The sequence below is a fragment of the Anabrus simplex genome, chromosome 1, assembly GCF_040414725.1.
Source record: "Anabrus simplex isolate iqAnaSimp1 chromosome 1, ASM4041472v1, whole genome shotgun sequence".
Lineage (NCBI taxonomy): Eukaryota > Metazoa > Arthropoda > Insecta > Orthoptera > Tettigoniidae > Anabrus > Anabrus simplex.
Window position 1 is genome coordinate 289,138,237 of NC_090265.1, and position 27,691 is coordinate 289,165,927.

The 27,691-nt window shown below is 36.5% G+C and overlaps 2 protein-coding genes across 12 annotated transcripts in view; one reads left to right on the forward strand and one right to left on the reverse strand.

The window, feature by feature from the left end:
• The window catches only part of LOC136864159 (dynein axonemal intermediate chain 7), a 658,911-nt gene that overhangs the window by 289,303 nt on the left and 341,917 nt on the right, over nt 1–27,691 (reverse strand). The gene's annotated exons all lie outside the window — the stretch shown is intronic.
• LOC136856716 (toll-like receptor 13) overlaps nt 1–27,691 on the forward strand; it is a 222,203-nt gene that overhangs the window by 86,299 nt on the left and 108,213 nt on the right. For 7 of the 11 annotated variants that reach the window (XM_068231075.1, XM_067134777.2, XM_067134778.2 and 4 more), the window contains one exon: nt 531–779. In XM_068231075.1, the coding sequence (XP_068087176.1) occupies nt 542–779 (238 nt within the window). In that variant the 5' untranslated portion in view covers nt 531–541. Of the gene's footprint in view, nt 1–486; nt 780–18,861; nt 18,990–19,115; nt 19,288–27,691 lie in introns of those variants that run through there. The other 4 variants (XM_068231077.1, XM_067134784.2, XM_067134780.2 and 1 more) reach the window with 4 other exon arrangements.

Sequence of the window (27,691 nt, forward strand, 5' to 3'; positions counted from 1 at the left end):
AGTCACAATCTTGTAATTTATTTACTACTGTATAGTGTAGAATCATCTGCAAAAAGCCTCCCCTTCCTATAAACAAATATTTGCCCCAATTTGTCCTCTTGAATTCCAGCTTTATCTTCATATTGTGATCTTTCCTGCTTTTAAAGAAACCACTCAAAACTTATTCGTCTAATAATATCATTTCACGTCATCTCTCCACTGACAGTTCGGAACATACCACTTTTTACAATTTACAGACTTCATCATACAGATACAGTTTAAATTAAGAACTAGTGTAATTTACGGTAAAGGAGTGAGTTACTGTATAAAATATAAAAATAACTTGTGATGGTGAACAATTATTCACTCAAAAGTCAATATATATCAGCATTTTAATGGTATCTGTTTTTGTTTATGGAGAGGAATCCAAATTAGATTACATAATCTCATTAAGCACTTTCCAGGAGCAATATACTTCTCATAATTATTTATCATATTAAATTACAGGCCTTTCTACTTGAAAAATTGAGCATTCTTTGAATTTTCTCCAGATATTTGCTGAATGAAAACATCACTCTATGTAAAGTGGCACTGCCACATTCAGTGGAATCTAATTCTTGTAGTATTAAATTTGACCATAAAAAATGGGACTGGTGTCAACAATATTGAATCACAAACCAAAATGCTTAGTTTTAATGGAGAGCTGCGTATTCCAGTGACTAATGTCAACACTCTACGGGAGGAGATGAAATGCCCGGATGAAATTAGTCAACTTCCCCTACTGAGCTGCTATGTTTTAGGTGAGTACCTCATTGTCAAGCTTTGGACAATTCAGTGTGTTTATTCTAAGTTAATAAGCATAAACATATCCCTGGCTGTCAATATATACAAGTTGGTATATGTTTCACCACAAAATATGGTCCAGCGTGCTTGGAACTGAACCCTTAATCAGATAAAAAAATGGCCGGTTAAACCAAAAATATAAAAATAAAAGTTTTATCCAGCATTTTAAAGTACCATTACAGTATATTTACTGGACTTATCTCCGACTCCTAATTCATTACAAATAATAAATATATGTTGTTCCATATTGACTTTATAATACCTTACAATAATTTATTTTTGGTGGTCCAACTGTTAACACTCACTTAAAATTAAATAGTGTGTACAGTCATATAAAAAACTAGAACATGTTTCAATCCTTTTGGGGTCATCTTCAGCCAGCCCCTGCGGGAAAAATTCTTAGAATTCAAGAATAAATTTTTTTGACAAGAAAGCATGATAAAAAAGAAAGTTTATGGACATTAAGACATTAAACAGTTTTAAAACAACATGCTGAGCTTTTCATAGTCTAGAAAGTTTTTGTATTACTAAGCTGATGGTGAACTTTATATCTCTTGTAAAAGAATGCCACTTAATGTTGGTTGTAAAAGTAAACAATGCTAGAAGAAAATTTCTCCTTAGTTTATGTGGTGGACTTTGTTGTCAGACAGAGCATTTCAATTACATAAGCATCAGTATTGAATGTTAAATATGATGATAGGTGTTGGTATTATTTATATTGTTTTAACTGCACAGATTCATATTTATCTAAATGTTCTAATGCACTGTATGTTTCTGCTGGACTGTTAAAATATTCCATTTCCTTACAATCATGAAAATAGAACACCTGCTTACTGCACTGAATGAAAATGGCATCCACTATTATATCAATCAGTCACTACTGATTTGCATTTAGGGCAGCCTCCCAGGTGGCAGATTTATTTATTTATTTATTTATTTATTTATTTATTGGTGACAAAAGGTCCCATGAGCCTCTGGCTCGTGATAGGGACAATATTTTCCTAGCCTTTTCTTAAATGATTGCAAAGAAATTGGAAATTTATTGAACATCTCTCTTGGTAAGTTATTCCAATCCCTAACTCCCCTTCCTATAAACGAATATTTGCCCCAATTTGTCCTCTTGAATTCCAACTTTATTTTCATATTGTGATCTTTCCTACTTTTAAAGACACCACTCAAACTTATTCATCTACGGATGTCATTTCACGCCATCTCTCCACTGACAGCTCGCAACATACCACTTAAAACTAAGAAACAATGTTAGGTTTTGGTTCACCCAATCAATACACATCATTTTTCAAGTGAACTATTTAATTAATAAACATATTAAATTATTTAGGGACATGTTTCGTCTCTATTTGAGACTTCATCAGCTTTAAAATCATGTGGTAGATTATAAAACTCAAAATCATGAAAAAAGTGGAAGGACCCAAAAGCCTTTTTAAGGACTATTTGAGAAACGCAAAAGATATAAATATATATACATTATTTACATAAAATGACCTCACTTCTTCCAAAAAATATTTTTTCTTCAATGTTAAGAAATGAAATATAACTTGAAATATGACAAGCCTGCCATAACATCTCGTACGCAATAAATGTCCATTGTTGCTGTCTGTATTTAAAATTGAAGTTCCTTTTGAACTGTTGAGAAAACACGGGAGAACAAATATACCCATTTTTAATGAGGTAGTTTAACAATTCTTGCAAACAATCTTTCTGCAAAGTTAAATATGAACGACCTTACTTGAAAAATGTTTCAAGCATTGTTGGAATCTGGTAGTTTCAGCGTATTGACTGGGGAGATCAAAATTCTGGCCTTGGAAAAGGATTGGTACTAAAATCATATTAGAATATTCAAAGGCATTAACTTGTATAATTTTCTTTCAAATTGAGCTATTCTGGTAGAAGAAATCTGAAGCCTTATGAGACCGCCTGTCATATGGCAAAGACCAGTGCTGCATAACCACCATATTGTGGCTTAAATCTTAAGAATATTCCTTTTTAAAAAAGACAAGGTCTGGAAAGAAAGAGAGATAAAAATTAATGGGTTTAAATCCCTTAGATATCTAAGAAAAGAGATTCTGTCACGAATGTATGACGTAAAAGCTTACCATAAATGAAACTCCCTATAGCTGGTTTAGAATGAGCCTTGCTCTGACTTGCTTCTCGCCATGCTACTGTGCGTGTTGTAGTGGTGTTTTCTTTCACCCAGTGGAACTTGGCTAGTGGCAGTAGGGGGGGGGGGGCAGTGCTATTAGTGGGGGAAGGGGAAATAGCTCGGCCTGTAGTAGGAGCAGGAGGGCAGGAAGTTTGAATTAGAGGCGGTGATTCAAATTATTAATTTTTCGTGATGATAGAAGTGATGGAATTTGTTCATATAACGGATTTTTGTTCTCTTATTCGTCATTTAAATTTTTGTTAGCATTAATACTCTGGTCCAAACCTATAGAATTATTTTCTAATTGCTCATCAGGTTCCCTTTGCTTTTACTTTTTTTTTTAATGGTCAAGTCTTTATTTATGTCAGTAAATTAATGACCAGTATCCCCCATAAGGACAATCATTGCAGAATACTTCTTGTGTCTGTTGGCATTGACGTGTTCAAGATATCTGGTTTGAAAACTTCTACATGTTTGTCCCACATACGTGATGAAGCACTGATCGCATTTAAGTTTATAGATTCCTGAATCTAAGAAATCCTCTTTATAGAGATTAACACTATTATGGTTATAAAATATATGACCATTATTGCTTTTAGTCTCTTATAAATTATACAGAAAGGATACTTTTACTCCTGTGACCATTAAAAATGATTCTTTACATCCTGGGAGTCATAAGAGGGCTGCCTATTTCAGTATGGTTTATCAAGCCTTCAATTTACCTTCATCTCATACAGAAAGAGAAAAGGAATTATGATACATACAGAAGATAGCTATTATGAATGGGTTTAGTGTTAATACCATTAATAAAATTATAAGTAAAGTAAAAAGAAAGAACAACATAAGATTAACACCAAAGAATCCCAAGAGTTCAAAATATGCAAATTTCACTTTTACTAACCCAGGGATTTTTCAAATTACAAAATTATTTAAGAAACATGACTGTCAAGTCTCATTTTTGACTAAAATTTTTGCAACACTGTCGGTTATTATACTTTTCACACTTCGCTGTACACTGAACAGTGGTACAGTATGCAGCGAGCCACTGTCACTTGCCTAGGCCTAGCCTAAAAGGGAAAAGAAAAGTGGGTGAATCCCTGATGTGTCATAACACTCAGTCGAAGTCAGTTAATTTGCACCTAAGACTTATGGTCAGCGTAACGTTGCCTTGAAGAGGAAATAGTTCACAGGAGGACGAACGATCGTAAGAGGGGCAAGAGGAATAAAATAACACAAATTAATAATGCTGGAAATGAGGGGAAGTGGGAGATGGATAACATTGTGATTCCTCTTAGTTATATTTTTTAAAATTTTAAAAATACATTGCACTACAAAATTTCTTTTCTCTTTCCTTCTGTAATAACTGAACCCATTTCTTTACAGTTTCGAGTCAGTTAGTTTCTTCAGTCTACCAATACTAATTTTGAGTAATAAATTGATTAACTACCTGAAAAACAAAACATATGGTAACAGTATTATATTTGAAAAAGAAACAACTTAATTTCATTTATTGAAAGACATATTTGTGATCATTTGATTTTCCTAAAGGTAAACTTGAGCCGGCCCCGCGGTGTAGGGGTAGCGTGCCTACCTCTTACCCAGAGGCTTCAGGTTTGATTCCTGGCCAGGTCAGGGATTTTTGCCTGCACCTGAGGGCTGGTTCAAGGTCCACTCAGCCTACGCGATTACAATCGAGGAGCTATCTGATGGTGAGATGGTGGCCCCGGTCCAGAAAGCTAAGAAAAACGGCCAAGAGGATCCGTCGTGCTAACCACACGACACCTTGTAATCTTTAAGCCTTCGGGCTGAGCAGCGGTCGCTTGGTAGGTCATGGTCCTTCAGGGCTCGTGCCTCATGGAGGAGAAGGTAAACTTGATACCATGTTTTCTCCTGTCTCCCAAGAGATATTTATTTTTCAAGTATATTACTGTTACTATATGTTATCATTTTCAGACAGTTTATAAATTTATTACTCAAAATTAGTTTTGGCAAACTGAAGAACCTAACAATCATTTTATAAAATCTACAAAATTTCAGCTAGACCGTATATGATGGATACGCACGTATGGTCCAATAATCGGACCACACACTGTACATAATGGGAAAACACTGTATTTGTACGGTCCAGACTGTACAGTTGGTAACACTGCCTACCAGACACCACCACCACCACCACCACCACCACCACCAACCACCACTACACTAAACAACTTCAAATGGTATTGAACGCCGGAGAGCATTGGATGCAAAATAAAAAGGCTGGGGGTTTGGTTCCCACCAGGTTGGTCATCTTTGTTCTGCACTTCAAGTCTCCTCACTATACACAAGATGAACAAAAATAACATTATAACCTAATAGGCTGAAAGTCTATTTCAAAAGATATGCTTGGTTTACTTGGAAGGGTGTGAGTTTCATTCCTGTTGTGAAGTCCTGAAATTTAGAAATGAGGTTTCCAGTTCTGGAGAATTCCTCAGCCTACACCAGAAATTAATATTAGGTTAGTTCCTGGTGGCAAAGTCAACAGGGCATAGAGGTAGCCACATTATCCTACTTAGTGTTAAGGTTACAAATTGTGGAAGCCTTTACTTTTCATTTTTCCTGGCCTGTTCTTAGATGGCTCTTTCCTTTTTTTTTTTTTTTTTTTTTTTTTTTTTTTACTTTAAAAGATGCCAAAAAACTTGACTGATTACATATTTTCTCAATTTGACTTTTGGATTCTGAACAAAATAAAATGTTTCAAAATCACAAAACATCAAGAAATTGACATGTATCAATAAAATTAAATGAAAAGACGGATAACTCTATCTCTATGTGTACAGGCATGGGTTTTATGTAAACTTGTTAGAAATGTTGTTCTTGTTGTCTTGGTCAAAGCTAAAGTCAAAGCTAAAAGGAAGCCCTTAAATACTAACACCCACTACATTGTCCGGCCCCACAGTGTAGGGGGCAACGTGTCTGCCTGTCACCCAGCGGCCCCGGGTTCGATTCCCGGCCGGTTCAGGGTTTGTTTATTCTAATGATTAGGTAATATCCCAGGCCTGGGGACTGGGTGTTTGTGACGTCCTTAATCTTCCTTTCCCCACACACAACATTCCACACTACCGTCATTCCAATTACACGCAGGTTTATACAATATGGTGCCAGTAGGGGCACAAGATCCACATGGGTCGACACCCCAAACAAATAGCATTTAAAAGAAAAGAAAAAAAAAAAACACCCACTACATAGTGACAATAGTAATTTACCATGAAAAATAACAACTTCACTACAGTCTTTAATGTAAACAACAATAATTAGGTACCAAATGACTCTTGTGTGGGTATTTATTGACATATTGTTATAGCATTAAAGCTGTGTCCCTCAAGGGAGAAGTGGATAATTTCCAGTCTTGTGTTGATGTCTGCATATTCATGTCCTGTGCCTAGTAATGTCCAAACCAGATTCAGTTTTATGTTTTAGTGCTCTGAGGTGTTCTGTGTATCTTAATTTGAAATTTTGACCAGTTTGTCCAATGTAGTTTAGGATTCACTGCATCTGAATTTGTATGAATTTGTAAATATCTGGTTAAGCTGTGTGCTGGATGTTGTTTTTAGTTTGAATATCTGTTCTGAATTTTGATCTTTGTTCTGTCTTGTATGCTAATTTCTGAATTTTAGGTTTTAGGACAAGTTCTTTTTTTTTTTTTTTTTTTTTTTTGCAAGTTGTTTTACGTCGCACCAACACAGTTAGGTCTTATGGCGACAATGAGACAGGAAGGGGCTAGAAGTGGGAAGGAAGTGGCCGTGCCCTTATTTAAGGTACAGCCCAAGCATTTGCCTGGTATGAAAATGGGAAACCACGGAAAAACATCTTCAGGGCTGCCGACAGTGGGACTCGAACCCACTATCTCCTGAATACTGGATACTGACCACACTTAAGCGACTGCAGCTATCGAGCTCGGTAGTTCTTGTGTTAGTATTGAAATATGTTAGTCTGATTTTGAGATGTGATGGGTTTGTTTATTCCTTTCATTATGTTCAAGTCTATCAGGAAGTATGTATATGTAACCTATAGAAACTGTTGGGTACTGTATCATATGTAGTTCATATTTGTAATGTTTCATGGAGAGTGGTTCATTGGTGAGTCTGTGTAACATGAATCAGAAAGCAGAGTGCTTGTGTTATTGATCAAGGTGTTAGTTATAGTATACCGTATCTTGGATTTACATTTCTGATTGTTGTTTCATTGTAACAGTGAATAAAATTGAACTCATCTATTGGATTCATATTCTGGTGAGTAGCGTAAGATTTTGAGAAGTCTGCTGATATGAGCGAGTAGTTGTGCACATTCTTTGGGACTGCCTTTGTCAATTTGTTAGTGTCAGTATATTATCTATCTACCAGACGAGTTGGCCATGCGGTTAGGGGCGCGCAGCTGTGAGCTCGCATCCAGGAGATAGTGGATTCAATCTCCACTGTCAGCAGCTCTGAAGATGTTTTTCCGTGGTTTTCCATTTTCACACCAGGCAAATGCTGGGGCTGTACCTTAATTAAGGCCACGGCTGCTTTCTTCCCATTCCTAGGCCTTTGCTATCCCATCGTTGCCATAAGACCTATCTGAACCTGTTGGTGCGACGTAAAGCAAATAGCAAACGAAAAAATATATATATCTGGTTAGCATATTTACTTTTGCTGATGTATAGGATTTTGATATGTGTAATGTCTTAGAAAATTTGCCTGAAATAGGTAACTAGGTAAAAACTATAGCAAAGAAATTACTTAACATTGTCTCATGACAGCCAAAGATATTAGAGTGGGTATAAGAGAGTAAATATGATGTATGAAAGTGACAATAATTTTCAGTTCAAGGAGTACTCCAGTATTTTCTTTCATGGAAAAGTATTTATAGAATGGCCCCTTAAAAATTAAATACTACACAAAGAGGAAACATGTTTTATTTCTTAAATTTTTTATTTAAACAATAAAGCACACAAATTGTGCATAAAATAAGAGGGTCACTTAGTTTGTACAGTGGTCAATTATAGACCTTGCTCGTTTTATACACTCCACAACATGATAATGGTCACAATGCAGTCCAAACAGTTCACAAACATAGTGGGGATCAGGCTCATGGTAGAACTTAGACATGCAGACCTTATGGTGGTAGCCATGCACCACCAAAGAATTTACAAAGTGGTGAAGGTCCTGGTTTGCATTAGTCTATGCCCTGTTCATCATGTGATATAGATATTGATTCCCATAGGGAGAGAGAGCTCTGTCTAGGTCTCCTCCCTTTTCATTTTCCTTTCTTCCATGAGCTTTTTCCAGTCAACCGTAGAAGGTAGGAATAATTTGAATCTCAAATCTTTGATCAGGAAGAACTCTCCAGCAAGTTCATAGAGGAGTCTGGAGCATGTATATTTAGATATGCTGATGGTTGTCTTTAAGAATTGCACCTTGACCTTTTCCAAGGTGGCTAGGTCATTCTTACGATGGAAGTGTCTGAACTGGGGAATTGTAAATTGTGCTGAAAACATGTATACACATTGGGTGAGGCCAATTAGACAGAACCATGAAAATAAATATTTCCAAAATTAATTCCTACCCTCACTAGACACCAGTAAGATTATAACATTTTTGAACTGAGCATGCTGGTCTGCCTCGCGCCTGGTTGGCGGCTCAAGAGAAACATTCCAAACTACTGTCCTTCTGTACTCAAGCTCACAAGCTGCACTGCGGCATGGGTCATTTTATGTCACAGCCTTAAAATATATTGCAGGTTTTATTGTTTTATTTTTGAATCATGTAATGTAAGGTATCACAAACAAGTATCATTACAACACAGACCAAACAGAACCAATAGTCACACAGGTGACCACGCTACTCCACATACTCAAAAGCCTTTCATTTATAGTACATATCTACACATGCGTCTCTCATGTTCCTGTTCAGCAGCAATCAAATTATCATCATCAGAATTGTTTGTTTTACTGTCATATGATAGCTCATTTCAGGTGACAATAAGAGCAAAATAACTGTCCAGGTTTATTTTGCTGCTTTTCATGCAACTTATAGTGATCCCTGTAAGTACCAATAAGTACAAACAATAAACATACTGTTTACAAGAGATGAATGCTGAGAGGCATTTCAACACATCTTCCATATGTTTTCCCCACACAAAAAGTAACTTTTCCAATGTTGATATCCATCATTCAAAACATGGGATACTTCCTGTGCACAAATATATCGGAAGTGGTTTTCGACCGACCGACCAACCAATCCTGATCTGCATTTAGGGCAGTCGCCCAGGTGGCAGATTTTCTATCTATTGCTTTCCTAGCCTTTCCTTAAATGATTGCAAAGAAATTGAAAATTTATTGAACATCTCCCTTGGTAAGTTATTCCAATCCCTAACTCCCCTTCCTATGAATGAATATTTTCCCCAATTTGTCCTCTTGAATTCCAACTTTATCTTCATATTGTGATCTTTCCTACTTTTAAAGACGCCACTCAAACTTATTCATTTACTAATGTCATTCCACGCCACCTCTCCACTGACAGCTCGGAACATACCACTTAAAGAAGAAACAATAAAACTTTTGTATCCACCTATTCAATACATTAAAAGCAATTATAAAATTAGGATATCATCTTTATTTTATTGCTTAAATATTAAAACATAGTAGGCCCTACATGTTTCGTTCATATTTTGAACATCTTCAGCTATAAATTTTCTTGCAAGGTTAAATGATAAATGAAAAATTGCCCTACACTGGTCAAGACTACAAGCAATTTATGAATTCGACAAATTTGAAGTTAAATATTTAATGTAGGACAAAATTCATAACCTACAATCAACAGTGCACATCAGTTTTGTCACTTTTATGGATGAATAGTATAATATTTAAACCTAACCTCAGTTGTTTTGAGAGTGTAAAGAGTCTAATATGTGAAAAGTTACACCAGTAGTAACAAAATTTTTGAATGTGTATACAACAAATAATTTGAAAACATTAAACAATTCAACAGATCGTAAATATATTGACATTATATTTTAAATGTTAGAATACCCTAAGGTTTTAAAGGTTGAAACTTAATTATTATTTTCAATAAGACGACATAATATACAAACATTTTAATATTTAAGAGGTTTTTCAAAGCTTATTATGGATAAGTTAGTCAATGGAAAACCATAAGTGTAAGTTCTAAAACAGTGTTATCATTTAACCTTGCAAGAATATTTATAGCTGAAGATGTTCAAAATATGAACGAAACATGTCCTATGTTTTAATATTTAAGCAATAAAATAAGGATGAGATCCTAATTTTATAATGGCTTTTAATATATTGAATAGGTGGATATAAAAGTTTTATTGTTTCTTCTTTAATAGACTTTCAATACAGAAAAATGAGGATAGTCCCTTGCAATATACCACTTAATCAAGAAATTAGTAAAATAACCACCTAATCAATACTTTATTATTGCCTCAGGCAAAATTGAATATAAATTAGCACTTACAGGACATGTTTCGACCACTTAGTGGTCCTTTTCAGCTGTATAAAGAAAGAATTGAGAAGAAAAAACATTAGGACAATAAACACAAATAATAAAAGTTCTTTGGAGACTCCTTTGTTAAAAAATGGAGGTCATCAGAACAGGACATCTTGCCTCTCGTTCTTCTTTGGAAAAGATGTTTATTCTGCACTGTCTAGATGGTTTGTCTTTGAGCACGACCTGGTGAAGTAACGATGTGACACAGTCTGACAGTTCATGCAAAGCTCTGGAGAGAAGGGAAGTAGAGTTTTGTCGTCATCTAAAATATCATGTGAGGGAGGAGGGAGATTGCGCTGTGCTTCTGCGATGTCGTGTTTGATTATATCTCTTGTCCGTCTTGTCTGTTTTATGTCTACCCATTCCATGTATTTACTGATGTATGATAAATAAAGGAAATCTAATGAACAACCTTGAAAACATCCACATCGTTCTTGATAAATTAGAAAACGGTGAAGAGAATCTTAATGAAAACAACGAACAAAAAAACATCTTATATGAGAGCATTAATAAATACTTGGAATGGGTAGACATAAAACAGACAAGACGGACAAGAGATATAATCAAACATGACATCGCAGAAGCATAGCCCAATCTCCCTCCTCCCTCATATGATATTTTAGATGACGACAAAACTCTACTTCCCTTCTCTCCAGAGCTTTGCATGAACTGTCAGACTGTGTCACATTGTTACTTCACCAGGTCGCGCTCAAAGACAAACCCTCTAGACAGCGCAAAATAAACATCTTTTCCAAAGAAGAATGAGAGGCAAGATGTCCTGTTCTGATGACCTCCATTTTTCAACAAACGAGTCTCCAAAGAACTTTTATTATTTGTGCTATTGTCCTAATGCTTTTTCTTCTCAATTTTTTCTTTATACAGCTGAAGACGACTACTAAGTGGTTGAAACATGTCCTGTAAGTGCTAATTTATATTCAATTTTGCCTGAGGCAATAATAAAGTATCGATTAGGTGGTTATTTTACTAACTTCTTGATTATATTCATCGATATGGTCATGAAATGGACAACTTGTAATATACCACTTAGTCGAGCAGCTCATCTTCTTTCTCCCAATTCTTCCCAGCCCAAACTTTGCAACATTATTGTAACGCTACTCTTTTGTCGGAAATCATCCAGAACAAATCGAGCTGCTTTTCCTTGGATTTTTTCCAGTTCTTGAATCAGGTAAGCCTGGTGAGGGTCAGATACACTGGAACCATACTCTAGTTGGGGTCTTACCAGAGACTTATATGCCCTCTCCTTTACATTCTTACTACAACCCCTAAACACCCTCATAACCATGTGCAGAGATCTGTACCCTTTATTTACAATCCCATTTATGTGATTACTCCAATGAAGACCTTTCTTATATTAACACATAGATACTTACAATGATCCCAAAAGGAACTATTTGTGAAACTCACAATCTGACTTTTAACCCCGTTTATCAACATACCATTGCCTGCTGTCCATCTCACAACATTATCGAGGTCACATTCCAGTTGCTCACAATCTTGTAACTTATTTATTACTCTATACAGAATAAAATCATCTGCAAAAAGCCTTACTTCTGGTTCCACTTGTTTACTCATATAATTTATTATTATTTATTTATTTACATATTTTACGCCCTTATTGGAGCACTGAAATCAATACATTTGAGTTAATTTCTTCTTTTTCTTCTCCCAGAACTTTCTCATCCTCTCCGACCTGGAAGCCCTTTGTGTGTCCGATATAGTATATTGTTTCCGTTCAACTGTTTTTAGTTTGAGACTTATGCTCTTGTTCTTCAAAATCCTCTTCTCTTTTCTGTCTTTGATTTGTTGCCGAGTTATACCCAATTCTTCCAAATCATCCTGAACTTCTTTGAACCAATTATTATTGATTTTATTCTTCAAACAGTGATCGAATAGTTGTTTCACTATCCTGGTGTCTGGTAATCTTGATATGTGACAGATAAAGGAAATTCTTCTTTTACGCATTGTAGATATTATTGATTCACATTCACGATATACAGTGTTGTTAGGCAACAATCTCCACTGTCCATCAACTTGGTGTTTTTTATTAATAAATGTTCTAAGAATTTTTCTCTCAGTTTTCTGTAATTTGTCTGTTGTAGATTTTATATTTAATTTGAATAAAGTTTCACTAGCATACGTTGCCTCTGGTTTAACTATGGAATTATAGTGTTTCAGCTTAGCATTTATCGAAAGAGATTTTTTTTAATAGGTTGGCCAGGTAAGTCTTTGTGCTTGTTTAAATTTAGTTGTTCTGTGTTCTAATGCTTCTTTTTGATTTGTGTTCCATGTTATTTATTCCCCATGATATTTGAATTTCTGAACAATTTTAATCTCTGTATTACTGAATTTTTTAGCTATAATTTCTTGTTGTTCAATTTGAAATTTAGCCTCTTCTATTGTATTTGCAAGTAATGCTAAATCGTCTGCAAAACCAAGGCAGTTGAGTTTAATATTTCTACCAATCTCGATAGTTGGTTGGCATTTCTTGCTCCATTCACGCATAACCTTCTCCAATGCACAATTAAATAACAATGGTGAAAGTCCATCTCCTTGTCAAAGTCCAGTTCTTATAGTGAATGATTCTGATAATTCACCTCTACATTTAACTTTTGCCTTCGTATTTATTGTATATAAGAAAATATAAAGGTCCAATAATACTGCCTTGAGGAATTCCCCTCTTAATTATTATAGAGTCAGATAAAGCTCTGCCTACTCTAAATCTCTGAGATCTATTTTCTAGAAATATAGCAACCCATTCAGTCATTTTCTTTCTAGTCCAATTGCACTCATTTTTGCCAGTAGTCTCCCATGAGACACCCTATCAAATGCTTTAGACAGGTCAATCACGATACAGTCCATTTGATCTCCAGAATCCAAGATATCTGCTATATCTTACTGGAATCCTACAAGTTGAGCTTCAGTGGAATAACCTTTCCTAAAACTAAACTGCCTTCTATCAAACCAGTTATTCATTTTGCAAACATGTTTAATCTAATCAGAGAGAATGCCTTGCCAAAGCTTACATGCAACGCATGTCAAACTTACTGTCCTGTAATTTTCAGCTTTATGTCTATCACCCTTTCCTTTATACACAGGGGCTACTATAGCAACTCTCCATTCAATTGGTATAGCTCCTTCAACCAAACAATAATCAAATAAGTACTTCAGATATGGTACTATATCCCAACCCATTGTCTTTAGTATATCCCCGGAAATCTTATCAATTCCAGCCGCTTTTCTAGTTTTCAACTTTTATATCCTATTGTAAATGTCATTGTTATCATATGTAAATTTGAATACTTCTTTAACATTAGTCTCCTCCTCTATCTGGACATTATCCTTGTAACCAACAATCTTTACATACTGCTGACTGAATACTTCTGCCTTTTGAAGATCCTCACATACACACTCCCCTTGTTCATTAATTATTCCTGGAATGTCCTTCTTGGAACCTGTTTCTGCCTTAAAATACCTAAACATACCCTTCCATTTTTCACTAAAATTTGTATGACTGCCAATTATGCTTGGCATCATGTTATCCTTAGCTGCCTTCTTTGCTAGATTCAATTTTCTAGTAAGTTCCTTCAATTTCTCCTTACTTCCACAGCCATTCCTAACTCTATTTCTTTCCAATCTGCACCTCCTTAATCTCTTTATATCTCTATTATATTAAAGGTAAAAACCTGTTTACACATTCCTCAACAATTGCTTTAAACCCATCCCAGAGTCTGTTTACATTTTTATTTACCGTTATCCACTGGTCATAGTTCCATTTTAGAAACTGCCTCATGCCTGCTTTATCAGCCATATGGTACTGCCTAATTGTCCTACTTTTAAGACCTTCCTTTCTATCACATTTATTTTTAACTACGACACAAACAGCTTCAGGATCACTAATACCATCTATTACTTCAGTGTATCTATAGAGCTCATCTGGTTTTACCAGCACCACATGCAGGATATTTTTCCGTCTAGTTGGTTCCATCACTGAATCAGCTGTCATTTGTTGATCATACTTCCTGTCGTTCACATTTCCTTCCCAATTGACGCCTCGTAAATTCAGATCTCCCGCTACAATCACATTCCTTTCCATGTCGTTTCCATATAGCTGATTATCTTATCAATTAATTCTGAATCTGTGTCAGCGCTACCCTTTCCCGGTCTGCACACTCCAAAGATCTCAAGTTGCCGATTATCTTTAGAAATGAGCCTTACACCTAAAATTTCATGTTTTTCATCTTTAACTTTTTCGTAGCTTACAAATTCTTCTTTCACCAGAATGAATACTCCCCCACCCACCATTCCTATCCTATCTCTATGATACACACTCCAGTTCCATGAGAAAATTTCTGTATCCATTATATCATTTCTCACCCATGATTCAACTCCTATTACAATATCTGGTAAGTATATATCTATTAAATTAATTCTATTCCTTTCTTTACAATACTTCTACGGTTCAACACTAACATTTTTATGTCATCCTTACTTGATTTCCAGATCCCTGTTCCCTTATCACTGCTCCCTAGGCCACCCCGTTTCCCTGAATGTGTACCTTCCTATAACCCTTCCAAACAAATTTCCTAACTTATATGTACCACTGCGGTTTAAATGAAGGCCATCCGAGTGCAGATCCCCATCTCCTACCCACCCATTAGGATCTAGAAATTTCACTCCCAGTTTCCCACATACCCACTTCATAGTCTCATTTAAATCCCCAATCACCCTCCAGTCAGTATCCCTCGTACACAGTACACAGTACACAGTACACAATCTCCGCTTTCTTAAAATTCACCCATGCTGCATTTACCAGATCCCACACATCTCCAACTAGGTTGGTACTTATATCAGCTTGCCTTACGTTGTTGGTACCAACGTGAAACACTACCACCTTCTCCTCCCCTTCCTCCCTCTCTTCTACTTTCCTCAACATCTGCCTCAACCTAATTCCTGGAAAACATTCTACCCTGGTTCCCTTTCCTCCACACACTTTCCCCACATGTCTAACGATGGAATCCCCCATGACCAGAGCCTCAACCCTACCCACCTCATTTGATCCCCTCCCCTCCTGGTCAGCCCTAACTTTCCTGATGGCTGCAGAAGCTACTTCCTCCTCCCTTTTCTCCTTCCCATGACCCTGTTCCACCTCTCTTTTCCTATCCTCTACTCTACATTTCCCTTTCCTACCCTTTCCCTTCCTCCTACTTCCACACATCTCAGCAACAGTTCCCTGTCCCTCATCTTCCCTCTGTTGTTCTACCTGGAGTGACTCGTACCGATTTCGCACACACCTGTCCTGAATGTTGATCCTGAATAGAGCACTTAGCCTGCAATCTCCTTCCACTTAGAACATTAGACCACCTGTCTTCTACAACTCCCCCCTTTCCTTCCCCTCCTTCTTGTACATCTACTGTAACCTGTACTTTGTGTGAGGTAGGCCTATCTTCCTTCCTGTCTTCTGTGAGAATCCTAATTATCTCCCTCAAACTCTCCAACTCCTCCCTCATACCCCTCAATTCCTCGCCACATCCACAGTTCCTGCACTTGCACTCCTTAGTCATTCTTTATGGTAAAAATAAAAATAAAAATAAAATAACTTATATGCAAAAAAAAAAAAAAAAAAAAAAAAATTAACGGAGGGATATATTGTCTGGGATAGTACTCAAAGATCACACGACAACAAGGTAATTAATGTACGACTCTGCAATACTACTTGGTCTTACTCTATTTTTATACTACAACACCCTAACAGAATAAAAACTCCTGTTAATTACTGAATACTGTAAGCAATACACAAGAATTACACAATTCTAAACTGCAATTAAGCCGATCCTAATTACAACAAAATTTTAGTAAGAGTGTTTCTACGGATACCTCTACTATACCAGTACTACACAAATATTTTACAATAATAAAATGAACACGCTAAATTCTAATAAGATATTACTCGTATACTACTGTACAGTTCACTACAATAATTTTAAACTATGTTCAGACGTATCCTAATTACAATACCGGTAGCCTACCGTATGTCACTACTGAACACAAACAGAAATGAAAATTGCAAGTTTGTAATGTGCAAGAACTACTGTACTCAAAGTATACCAAAATGCTTAGACAGATTATTATTAGTACTGTGCTCTAATAGATGCACACGAATATAGCAGGCAAGTTACGGTACTATCTAAATATACTGTATCTACACTACAATTCTCAGCTGAAATGTGGTTATATGAATTTTTACCGCTGGTGGATTACTATTATTTTCCCTACTACGCGGGACGGAGAATAAGTGTCCTTAAATGCTGAAAAATAAGAGGTTGTCTACAATAATTTCTGTCAAATCTACGCTGGGGGCTTGAACGGCAATATTATTAGGATATAGTAATTTGATTATTTGATTATTAACTTTTACTCGATGAATAGACGAAGGTGGAAAGTAAAAAGTATGCAGGGAAATAAGACTATAAATTATCGGAATAAAGTACAGCTGATTTTGTATTTATTTACACAACTACCATGTGCATGTAACAACAATCGTCAACAATCGAAAAACTGTTAAGTACCATAATTATCCAGTGAAATTACCATGTATTCTCTTTAACTTCTTTTTAAATTAAATTTTACAGGCGTATCGTGTTATTTACTTTAATAAATTTTTACCTTCGTGATAGTTTGAAGGGATATCTATACGAAATATCAGAAAAGTGCGGCGGAAGTTACAATGAATTACAACTCCTTATGATAATCTTCCTTTGTAAGTAATATACCAACGAACCTAAAGATATTTAAAAATATTGTTATAAAATGTTAATATTATTACCTAAAGTATTATCTAAATCTAAATTCGAAACAAGGTACACCTAGCTAGCCTACTTAACCTAGAATATGTAATACTAAATGGAGAGAAAAAAAACACGTGCGCGCGCACACACACACACACACACACAATTTCAATAGGTTTTAACTATTTTATCACTACGCCAAAGTACAGGGAGCACTGTACTGTAATGAAGAGACCTCTGGCATAGCCAATCATGCACACACCTCTGGCATGGCAATTTGAACGTATGCATCTTAATTGTGCCTTCTAGTATGAGGGGAAAATTAATTTCAGAATTTTTATTTTTTTCACGGTTTTATTTAGTTGAGCTCACCCAATGTGCATGCAAATTTTCAGCACAATCGGCAATTCCTCAGTTCAGACACTTCCCTCATTAGTTAATTTGTCCTATGTAATCTTTATCCCATAAGTGAGAACAGGACTTATTTTGGCATCAGTTAAGTACCATGGCTGTCACAAGAGATAATCTGTTTATGATTGTCACTGCTGCTCTTAACCTTGTGTGTAGTTTGAAAGAGGTAGTCATCATCTGAAGATATTTATAGCTATTTACTGTGTATTTACTTTTGCTTGAAGATCACTCGTTCATGTGGGGATACACGTCCACCCTTCCTAAAGATCATATGTTCAGTCTTCCCTGCATGCACCTCTAACTCATTTGTGTCTGCCCATTTGTCTGGCACAGTTATTGCCACTTGTAGTTCTTTAATGCTATGTGACCCTATAACCATATCATCTGCATATAAATATATCATCAATTCTTTCAATATTTCTTGTATTGCCCGAACAACGTCATTAGTGGTGACATTAAATAGCAGAGGGGTGAGTGGGTCACCCTATAACATACCGTTGGTCTGCACAATCTCTTCAGAAGTTGTTACATTGTCTGAGATAAGACAGTGTTCTTCCTCAACATGCTGTGTATCAATACAATAAGCTCTCTATCTTTCTCTACTAGTGACTCAAGTTTTGCAGAGATGATGTTTCTGTTAACGCTGTCAAAGTCTTTTGAAAAGTCAATGAACACTATAGAATTTGCCCTGAGGGAATCAAATTATATTTTTTATATCATCCAGAAGTTTTCTAATTGCTTGTGTCATGTTCCTACCTCTTCTGGAGCCAAACTGCTCTTCTGGTAGTTAATTGTCAATTTCTGCAGAGAGCCTCCTCATTAATAACTCAGTAAAGTTATTGAACTACTGTTTACAGTTAATTACAAGTTCGCTCACAGTGAGTTTCCCACTCGACACAGTTTTACTGACAGTCATAACACACATTTGAACGCACATATAAACACTGGTGCATCAAACTCCTTTTCTCCACATGGCTTCTCACAGTACAGCATTGTTCCAGAACAGTTAATAACTAGCAAGCCTTGATGAACTCTGCATAGCTGTCTGATGGAATCACTGCCAATGGATGACTCGCCACGGACTCACAACCAAGTTACATTCACTGATCTGCAATTAACTCACTCAAGACTGATTTGCATGTGCCAGTTGTGGTCTTACATAGGCCTGAAGAAGATTCTAGTAGATCCCACCTCCAGGTCATCATGAGCACCTAGTCCATTGTCAATGAGCTTCCAGCTTCTTCTAAGAGCTTCCTAATTGTAAGCCTCAAAATTTCACTGGCGCTCTTGAGCCAGTCAAGATTGTTGTTGCTGTGCTGAGATTATTTATCATTCTCTTGCTGGCATTATTGCTGGCTGCCCTAAACTTGGTCTTCATTTTCACAGAGTGTGCTCCTTAGACCTGCTTAAGACACAAGCTGGTCTAGATGGATGACCATCATTTTCCCTTGGGGAGGCTGCTGAATCCTCTAGATTACATCATTAATCCTGGAGAGAACAGTCTGGAGACCTTCCTGTGGTGACTGGAGTTTCAGTGTCTTTCCCTTCATCTGTACAGGTCAGTATCGCCAGACTCAGTCACCTTCCTGGAACCCTGCCAAGTTTGCCTGCAGGTCATATTAGACTTTCATCCCATTGCTGTCTTGAACATTTACTGTCTTGCTCTCAGGTCTTCTTGGGTGGTATGCTTGAAGACTGTCAGCCATTTTTGTATGAAATTACATAATATTTTCTAAAACTTTCTAAAACACATTTGTAGATCATCATCATTTTCATTTCACCTTGTCCAGCTCCTGCAGGTTATTGCCTCTCCTTCTACCACTCCTCTTCAGTAATTGTATTTCATTGCAGTCTTCTTTTTCTTATACTGTTCTTGACAGAATCTATCCGTCTTGCTCTGGGCCTCCCTCTTGTCCTCTTTCCCTCTATCTTAGCCTCTAATATTTGTTTTGGTATCCTTTCCTCTGCCATCCTCATCACATGTCCAAACCATCTCAATTTATTCTTCTCCATCCTATCACTCAGTTTATCTACCCCTATTTCTTTTCTGACTTAAACATTTCTACTCTGTCTCTCCTTGTCCTCTCCATTATACTTTTCAGGAACTTCATTTTACCAGCCTGAATTTTACTCTCATTTCTTGCTGTCAGTGTCCAAGCCTCTGATATGTACATTAATATATGGATATAGTACGTCTTGAACATTATCTATTTACATTTCATAGGAACTCTTCTGTTCCACACCAGTTCCTTACATTCTGTGGAACTTATTTCCTACTTGTATCCCTCTGCTGATCTCCTTGCCCATCCTTGCATCTTGCATCTTGCATTATTTCATTTACTTATATTTGAAGCACTTAACAACCGCAAGGTTTTGTCCCCTGATACTAACAATTCTTTCTCTTTCTCTTCCTGTCATTATCACTGTTTTGCTCTTCTCCACCCTAATTTTCATGTCATATTTATCAATATTGCTATTTAAAGCCTCTAGTTGGATTTGCACTTTTGTATAGTTAACTCCCCAGATCACTTTGTCACCTGCAAACAACAATATTTTCATATTCTCTCTATATGTTGCCTTTGTTTCTTTTAGAATTTCATCATTATAAATATAAGTGGAGACAATACACTTCCCTTAGTCCAGTTTGGTTTCTAAATCAGTCTGTTCTCCTCATTGGAGTCTGAACACAACTGGAACAGTTTTTATATATTGCTTTAACTTCCACAGATATCACAACAAAAATCACAGATGTAGCATAAACAACAAGCATATGGGAAAAAGTAGTTTATGGCCATATATTATCCACAAGGTTGACCCAAAATTAACAAAAATAAAAAAATAAAAAAATTGCCAAAAAATGTAATTTTAGATTAAATAATAGTTGAGTCTGTCACATATACAATTCCATTATAAATACAGTATATAATTATTCACATCTCTATGTGATCTGATTCTTTTTTGTGCACTAGTTTCAGATTTACCAAAAAACAGAACAGTAAAATAATTGTTAAAAACTGAGGTTATGCCAGCAATCGTATGACAGAATAAATCAGAAATCATACATTATTAACATTTAATAGATAATCACATTTACTTTCTTACCACTGAATAATTCATGCTGTTATACAATTGTTTACTAAATATTTGACAATATCAACATGATGAATGATGAATTGATGATACAGCCACAATGCAAAAATGTTCACACAAAAATTTTATTTACCTACGATACGCTATGACATAGCTAATTTTATCTAAACATACAAAAACTTCAAATGACAGTTACTAATGACCTTCTGGCTACATTCTATATATAAATCAATGAAAACAGCACCAGAAATCACCACTGTAATATATTATTTTGACTCAATCTTAGCTAACAATCATGTTCAACAACATAAACAAACTTTATTTTATTTTAATGGTAAACAAACAAGAAACACAGTGCAAACTCTATGAGTAAATGAAGGTTGACATCTAACTTGTGCTGTCTAATGATGAATTGTAGAACTTATTCAAGCTTCCAGTGTGAACAAGCAAAGTGGCCGCTTGTGTTAACATGCTAAGGCTATGAGCCAAGTGTTCTGCATTCGGCAGATGAGTGGGTTCAAACCCCACTGATAGCTGTCCTGAGAATGGTTTTCTATGGTTTTTCATTTTCACTTCCATACAAATGCTGGGCAATACCAATTCGTAGCCCACAGCTGATTTCATTCACCTCCTTACCCAATTTCATTCACCGTAATTCATTTCATCTTGATTAATCCTCAACTGAGGTTGGCAACAGCAAGGGCACCCAGCTATAAAATCATGCCATATAATTTCATCTCACCTCATCCCTGACCCCGTATCAAAGGAAATGAGCAAGTGAGTGCCTGCATACTTTGGATCACATGGCTATCAACTCACATTAGGGAGACAGTGGGTTCGAACTCCAATGTCGGCATTCCTGAACATGGTCTCCCATGGTTTCCCATTTTCACAGCTGGCAAATGCTGGGGCTGTATCTTTCTTAAGGACACATTCATTTCCTTCACACTCCTATCCCTTTCCTATCCCATCATCGCCATAAGACCTATCTGTGTCTGTGCGACATAAAGCAAATTCTTAAATAAAATAAAAATAAAAAGGGAAACAGGACTAAGGGGTGGACATACATTCAAGCTTTCAGTGGATGACAATCTGGTGCTGATATGTTGCTACCCTGACAGTCTTTGCACCAGACATGGGTAACAATATAGGGATGGATGGTAGACCATTAGGATTATGGACATCCTCTAATCTTGGTTGGTCTGATGTGTTGACACCAGCTTCCTCAGGTGCTCCTTGGTAGTCTTCACAAAATGTCCTACTGAGCTGTTCGACTGGAGGTGGAGAAGTGTTGTTCAGGCCTTGCATACTCCAACTCACTACAGAATTTCCTTCATCAACCTTGACTCAAAGTTCCTGCCCTGATCACTGTGCAGCTCTCTCGGAAACCTTAAGCAACAGAAGAACTTCACTAGGGCATTGACCACTGTTAATCCATTCTGATTGGGGATGGAATGAACCACAGGCCACTTGATGAATAGTCAATGGCTTATCTAAATCCCATGAAATGCAGCATCTAGCTGATACAAACAACACCCTTGCTTTCTTCAATGCAACTAAAACTATATATGGTCCACCTCACCACTGAATAAATCCCATAAAATCAAAAGATGACACTGAATTTCTTAGATACCCAAACTCCATCAACTCCTGCTGGAAGGAACAATTTGAAGAACTACCGAACAGGGACACACAAACTGATGATAACATCTTTACCCAAATTCCTCAGAGCCATATACAAGACCACCTTGATGAAGCCCCCACTCTATTAGAAGTGGAAATTGCCAACTCAAGAATAATAAGGCACCAGGCATGGATGGAATTCCTGCTGAGCTCTTCAAGAAAGGGAACACATCACTAGTTCTTCACATACACAAGCTCATTGAAAAGATATGGAAAACTGGAACCCTACCTAGTGATCTAAGGAAAGCTTTGATAGTAACCATATTTAAAAAGGGTGATAGAGTGCAGTGTGGCAACTTATCGAGGGATATCATTGCTTTCTGCTGCTGGCAAAATTCTTGCTAGAATTCTGTCCAACTGCCTGAAACCACTGGTTGAAACAACATTGCCTGAAACTCTATGTGGTTTTAGACCAAATTGAGGCACAACTGATATGATCTTCTGTGCCAGGCAATTGCAGAAGATACCTGGAACAAAGTCAATCTTATATACAGCATTCATTGATATCGTAACAGCCCTCAATTCAGTCAATCAAGAAACAATTTGGAGAATCCTATCTATAATTGGTTGCCCTCTAAAATTCATACAGATTCTTTGATTGTTGCATGATGATATCAGTGGTGCAGTCCTTAACAACAGTAGACCTGGAGAACCATTTAAGGTGTAAAACAGGGCTGTGTAATTGCCCCCACACTGTTTTCAATATAATTATATTGGTGTCATACTTTATCTGGTCAAAGAAAAAATACCAAAGAGTGTAGAAATTGTATATAGGCCAGATAGAGTCAATCTTAGAAGACTACGAGCAAACACTAAGATATCTACTACTTCTATTCTTGATCTCCAGTATGCAAACAATTATGTTATATTGGCAAACTCAAAATATGATTTTTAGCATACCCTGGATGCATTTAACGAGGCATGTAGTAGCACTGGTCTAGAAATAAATACCACTGAAACACAAATTTTATATGAACTTGCATGGACCTGTAATGCTGCTGCTCCTGCTATCATCATTAGTGGAACTAGCTTAAAAAATATTGAACACTTTCCTTATCTGGGCAGTCACCTCTCAACAAATGAGAATATTGACACTGAAATTCAATATTGCCTCAAGTGTGCCAACGTAGCCTATGGTTGTATGTTAATTAGGGTATTTGATAACCACAATATCAGTACTCGAACTAAGCCGTATGTATACTAAGCCATTGTTGTTCCAACTCTACTTTAGGTTTTGAAACTTGGGTTACATACAGAAGGCACTTATTACATCTGGAAAAATACTATCACTGCTGCAGTAGGAGAATACTAGGAATAAAGTGGCAAGACAGATGCATTAACATACAGTAAGTGTTTTGGAACAAGCTAATACAACCAGCCAACTTTGTCAACTTGTGAATACAAAAAATAGCTCAATTTTATTTAAAATATAACTGAAAGTAGATAAGATTGCAGACTGAAATAGCTTAAAACAGGCAAGATGAACTCGCCTAATTATTGAAAAGTATGGTCTCTTCACCTACCGTCTTCAACAGCACTACTAAAGGTAGCAGAAAATGCATTAGCAGTATGCTGCTGTGGTTCCAATTATTTTAAGCACACTTGTGGGGAGTTTAAATGAATGGCAACAGCTATTGGTTTTTCCAAGGCCAAAATATACAAGCAGAATGGCATCTAATATTTGTGTCATCCTTTTGTTTCTTGATTTTGATTTTACAATATTAACTTAACCAAAGTCATGTTGTACATCAGCATTCGAATATGGCAGTCTTAATATAGAAAATATCATGTATACAAGTTCTTGATAGCGATTTTCATCACCATCATCTACCTCAAACCAAAACTCTATTGTATTAAAGTATTTTCCCATTTGGTGTAAGTAATATTTTTTCCACTGGATTACCAATAAGTCAAGGTCACCTGCGATGGATTTTAGTATTTTCAAGTTTTTCCCCAACAGAAAACACGTTTGTCATTTTCTTAGTATTTATATTGTGTGAAAGATGTGACTGCAGTTCATCAGTCAAATTTATAGTAAAATATGTTCATCTTTGGCTAATTTTAAACTCTATGTCAGTTATAATAATATGTCTAATGTTCATTTAAAGCTGGCTGAAAATCAGAAACAAGATATTGTTTTGAGTCCAAATAACTTTCAACTGAGATGACTAATCTATACATATAAAATAAGAGTTTTGTCTGTACATTGCTCATAATTTTATTTTAGCTAATGTATTTACCACCCGTGTTTCACCTACAGGTATATCAAGGGATATTTACAGTTATGATAACAACATATGGATAAATTATTGAATTGAATGGAAGATTTTCTTGAGGAATTCTGTTACTTGGACAGTGTTCCAGTGGTATTTCACAATCGTTGGCAGGGGAGTTGATCGTAGCACAGCTGGTCGTTCTCTCAAGTATGTGGTGCATTCAGTCAACAGGTGTCAAGCAGACTGTGGAGATTTTTCCGGGCAGCTGCAGAGTGGTGAATCCATTATGTTCATTTTGTGGAGATAGGATTTAAAGCGACCATGATTTGTAATAAACTGGGTGGTTATGAAGTTGGGCCAGATAGATAAGGACAGTCTGTGTGGTATATTAGGAATGAATAATTTTGTATGGAAGGAATCTTCGGAGCTGGTATATATGGAGTTCCAAATTGTTCTATAGTATTCAGTTAATACTTATTTGGCATAATTTAGAGGTGGTGATTTGTAGTCTATTGTAGATTTATAGCTGGCAGCAATCCTGGAAAGATAGTCAGCTCTCTCATTCCCCCCAAGTCCTGTGTGTCCTTTAATCCAGTGAAGAGTAATCTTGTTCGTTTTGTTGAGGGTAATAAGTTTGTCTCTGATTTGAGTGGCGAGAGGATGGGTAGTTTTCTTATTAGCTATGGCAAAAATTGCAGCTTTTGATCAACATGAATAGCATAAGTTGAAGTATAGTTTTTATGTAGTTCTATCCATTCCACAGCCATGATGATGCCCAATAGTTCGGCTTGGAATACCAAGCAATTGACATCTAACCTTTTTATTTGAATGAAGATTTCCTTCGAGTTTTTCTCGACTACCATTCCTGCTCCGACATGGTTTTGCGTTTTCGATCTGTCTGTGAAGATGAGGACGTCTGCTTTACCTACAGCACCTGAAGTATTTATGTTTATATGATTATCTCTAGGATGGTGTCTTCTTGATCTTGTTTGGATTTCAGTTCCTTTCAGTGAAGGAACTACTGCATTTGTGGGTTGACCTCTGGAGATGGCTTTGATGTCGTTATGTAAAAGAATGGCTGCATCTATGGGCATTGTGCAGGCTATAGCTTGCAAAGCATTGTTTGAGACTGTTCTGTATGCCTTTGTTGCAAATATGAGAAAATATCTTTGTATTTGTTGCAATTTCAATTTGGCTCTTTGTGATATGGAGATGCTCCATACTTCTGCGGCATACAATATGATGAGTAGAATAGCATGATTATATATCGTCATCAAATGATGATAAGACATGCCCCAAGTCGCTTTGGAACATCTGACTAAGTTGTTCCGGATTTGCATTATTTTAATGTCCAGGTATTGCATGTGCGGGTACCGGTCCATTTTGTTGTCCAGCATTACTCCCAAATACTTCATTTTTGACACAATGTTGAGATCCCAAGCTGTAACTGAAGAATGACTGGTATATTCTTCCTTCTTCCTGATATGCATTGGCATTAGTGCTGACTTTTCCTTAGATATTTCAAGTTTGTGTTTTTCGCACCAATCCCGCGTGATTTCGAGGGCTGTCTGAAGCGTGGAAAGGATATGAGAATGAGAAGGACCTGTGAACATGAGCATAAACAACTATACCCAGGTCGGGCTCATTTGATAGCTATACGATTAAGCCACTAATGATGATGTTCCACAGAGTGGGACCAGCGACCGAACCTTGGGGGCATCCTTTTGTGATGGCTTTTGAGGTTGAAGTCTTTCCCAGGGTGAAGTGGGCTGTGTGATCTTGTAAGAAGTCCTTAATGATGTTAAAAATGTTTGAAGGACAGTTTTGTTCCCGTAAGCGAGCTAGAATACTAGGGTGCCATGTATTGCCGAAAGCACCTACAAAATCTAGAGCAAGAAGACAGCTTTTCAGTCCAAGTCTTTTACACTGGTGAACAAAATCTGACACTGCTTTTATTGCATCTGTAGTGGATCTTCCTGCTGTGAATCCGTATTGTTGTGATGGTACCTGCCCGTTGGCTTGAAGAAAGTAGTTTAACCTCTCCATAGATAGTTTTTTCCAGACATTTACCAGGGATTGATAGTAAGCTGATCCCTCGGTATCCTTCTACTGACTGCAGTTTTCTGCTGTCTGCTTTAGGAATTGCTATTACGTTGGCGTTTTTCCATATTTTAGGGAAGCATCTGAAATGCAAGCAATTATTGAAAGTAGTATTCTAAAAATTTGGTAGGGTACTGTGTATATTTTTAACTATTGCTCCATCAATTCCATCGGGTCCTGGGCACTTTTTATCATTAATTTTGGTTATAATATCCTCTACTTCATGGTCTGCAAATTCGAGTTATGGTTATGTGTTAGGAGCCCTCAAGTTCGAGTTTATCAATCTGATGTTCTGTTGTTCATCATTATCAGAATCCGAGACATCATCTGGAAAGAATTTTTTGAGCAGTGCCTTTGCTGTGTCTATCTCTGACGAGGTTGAGGATCCATCTGTTAGGGTTAAAGTAGTTGAAGGCATACATTTGGTAAAGCCTGTTTTACTACCCTTGTAAATTTTCCAAGGAGATTCTTTGATGTTCTCTGTACAGAATTGTTTCCAGGATTCACGTTTCACTTTAATTAACTCCAATTTGTATTGATTGCTGAGGGTTTTAAATTTATTTTCATAGATAATTTTAAGTGTTGGGTTTCTACTTTTCTTCAGTCTTCTTTTAGCTGTGTTAACTTGTTTCCTGAGGGCATTTAACTGGAGAGACCACCAAGGCTTGAAATTATTTGTTGGTAAGAAAGGTGGGAAACAGATTTTATTTATTTCATTAAGTTGTTGCCATATGGATGCTAGAGTGTCTTCCATGTGTGTTCTTGTGTTAACATTAATTAATTGCATCATCCATAGATTGCCAATTTGACTGATTTTATGTTGGAATAATTTCCAGTTTCCTACTTGCATGGCGAATTGTCTAGTAGAGTTGC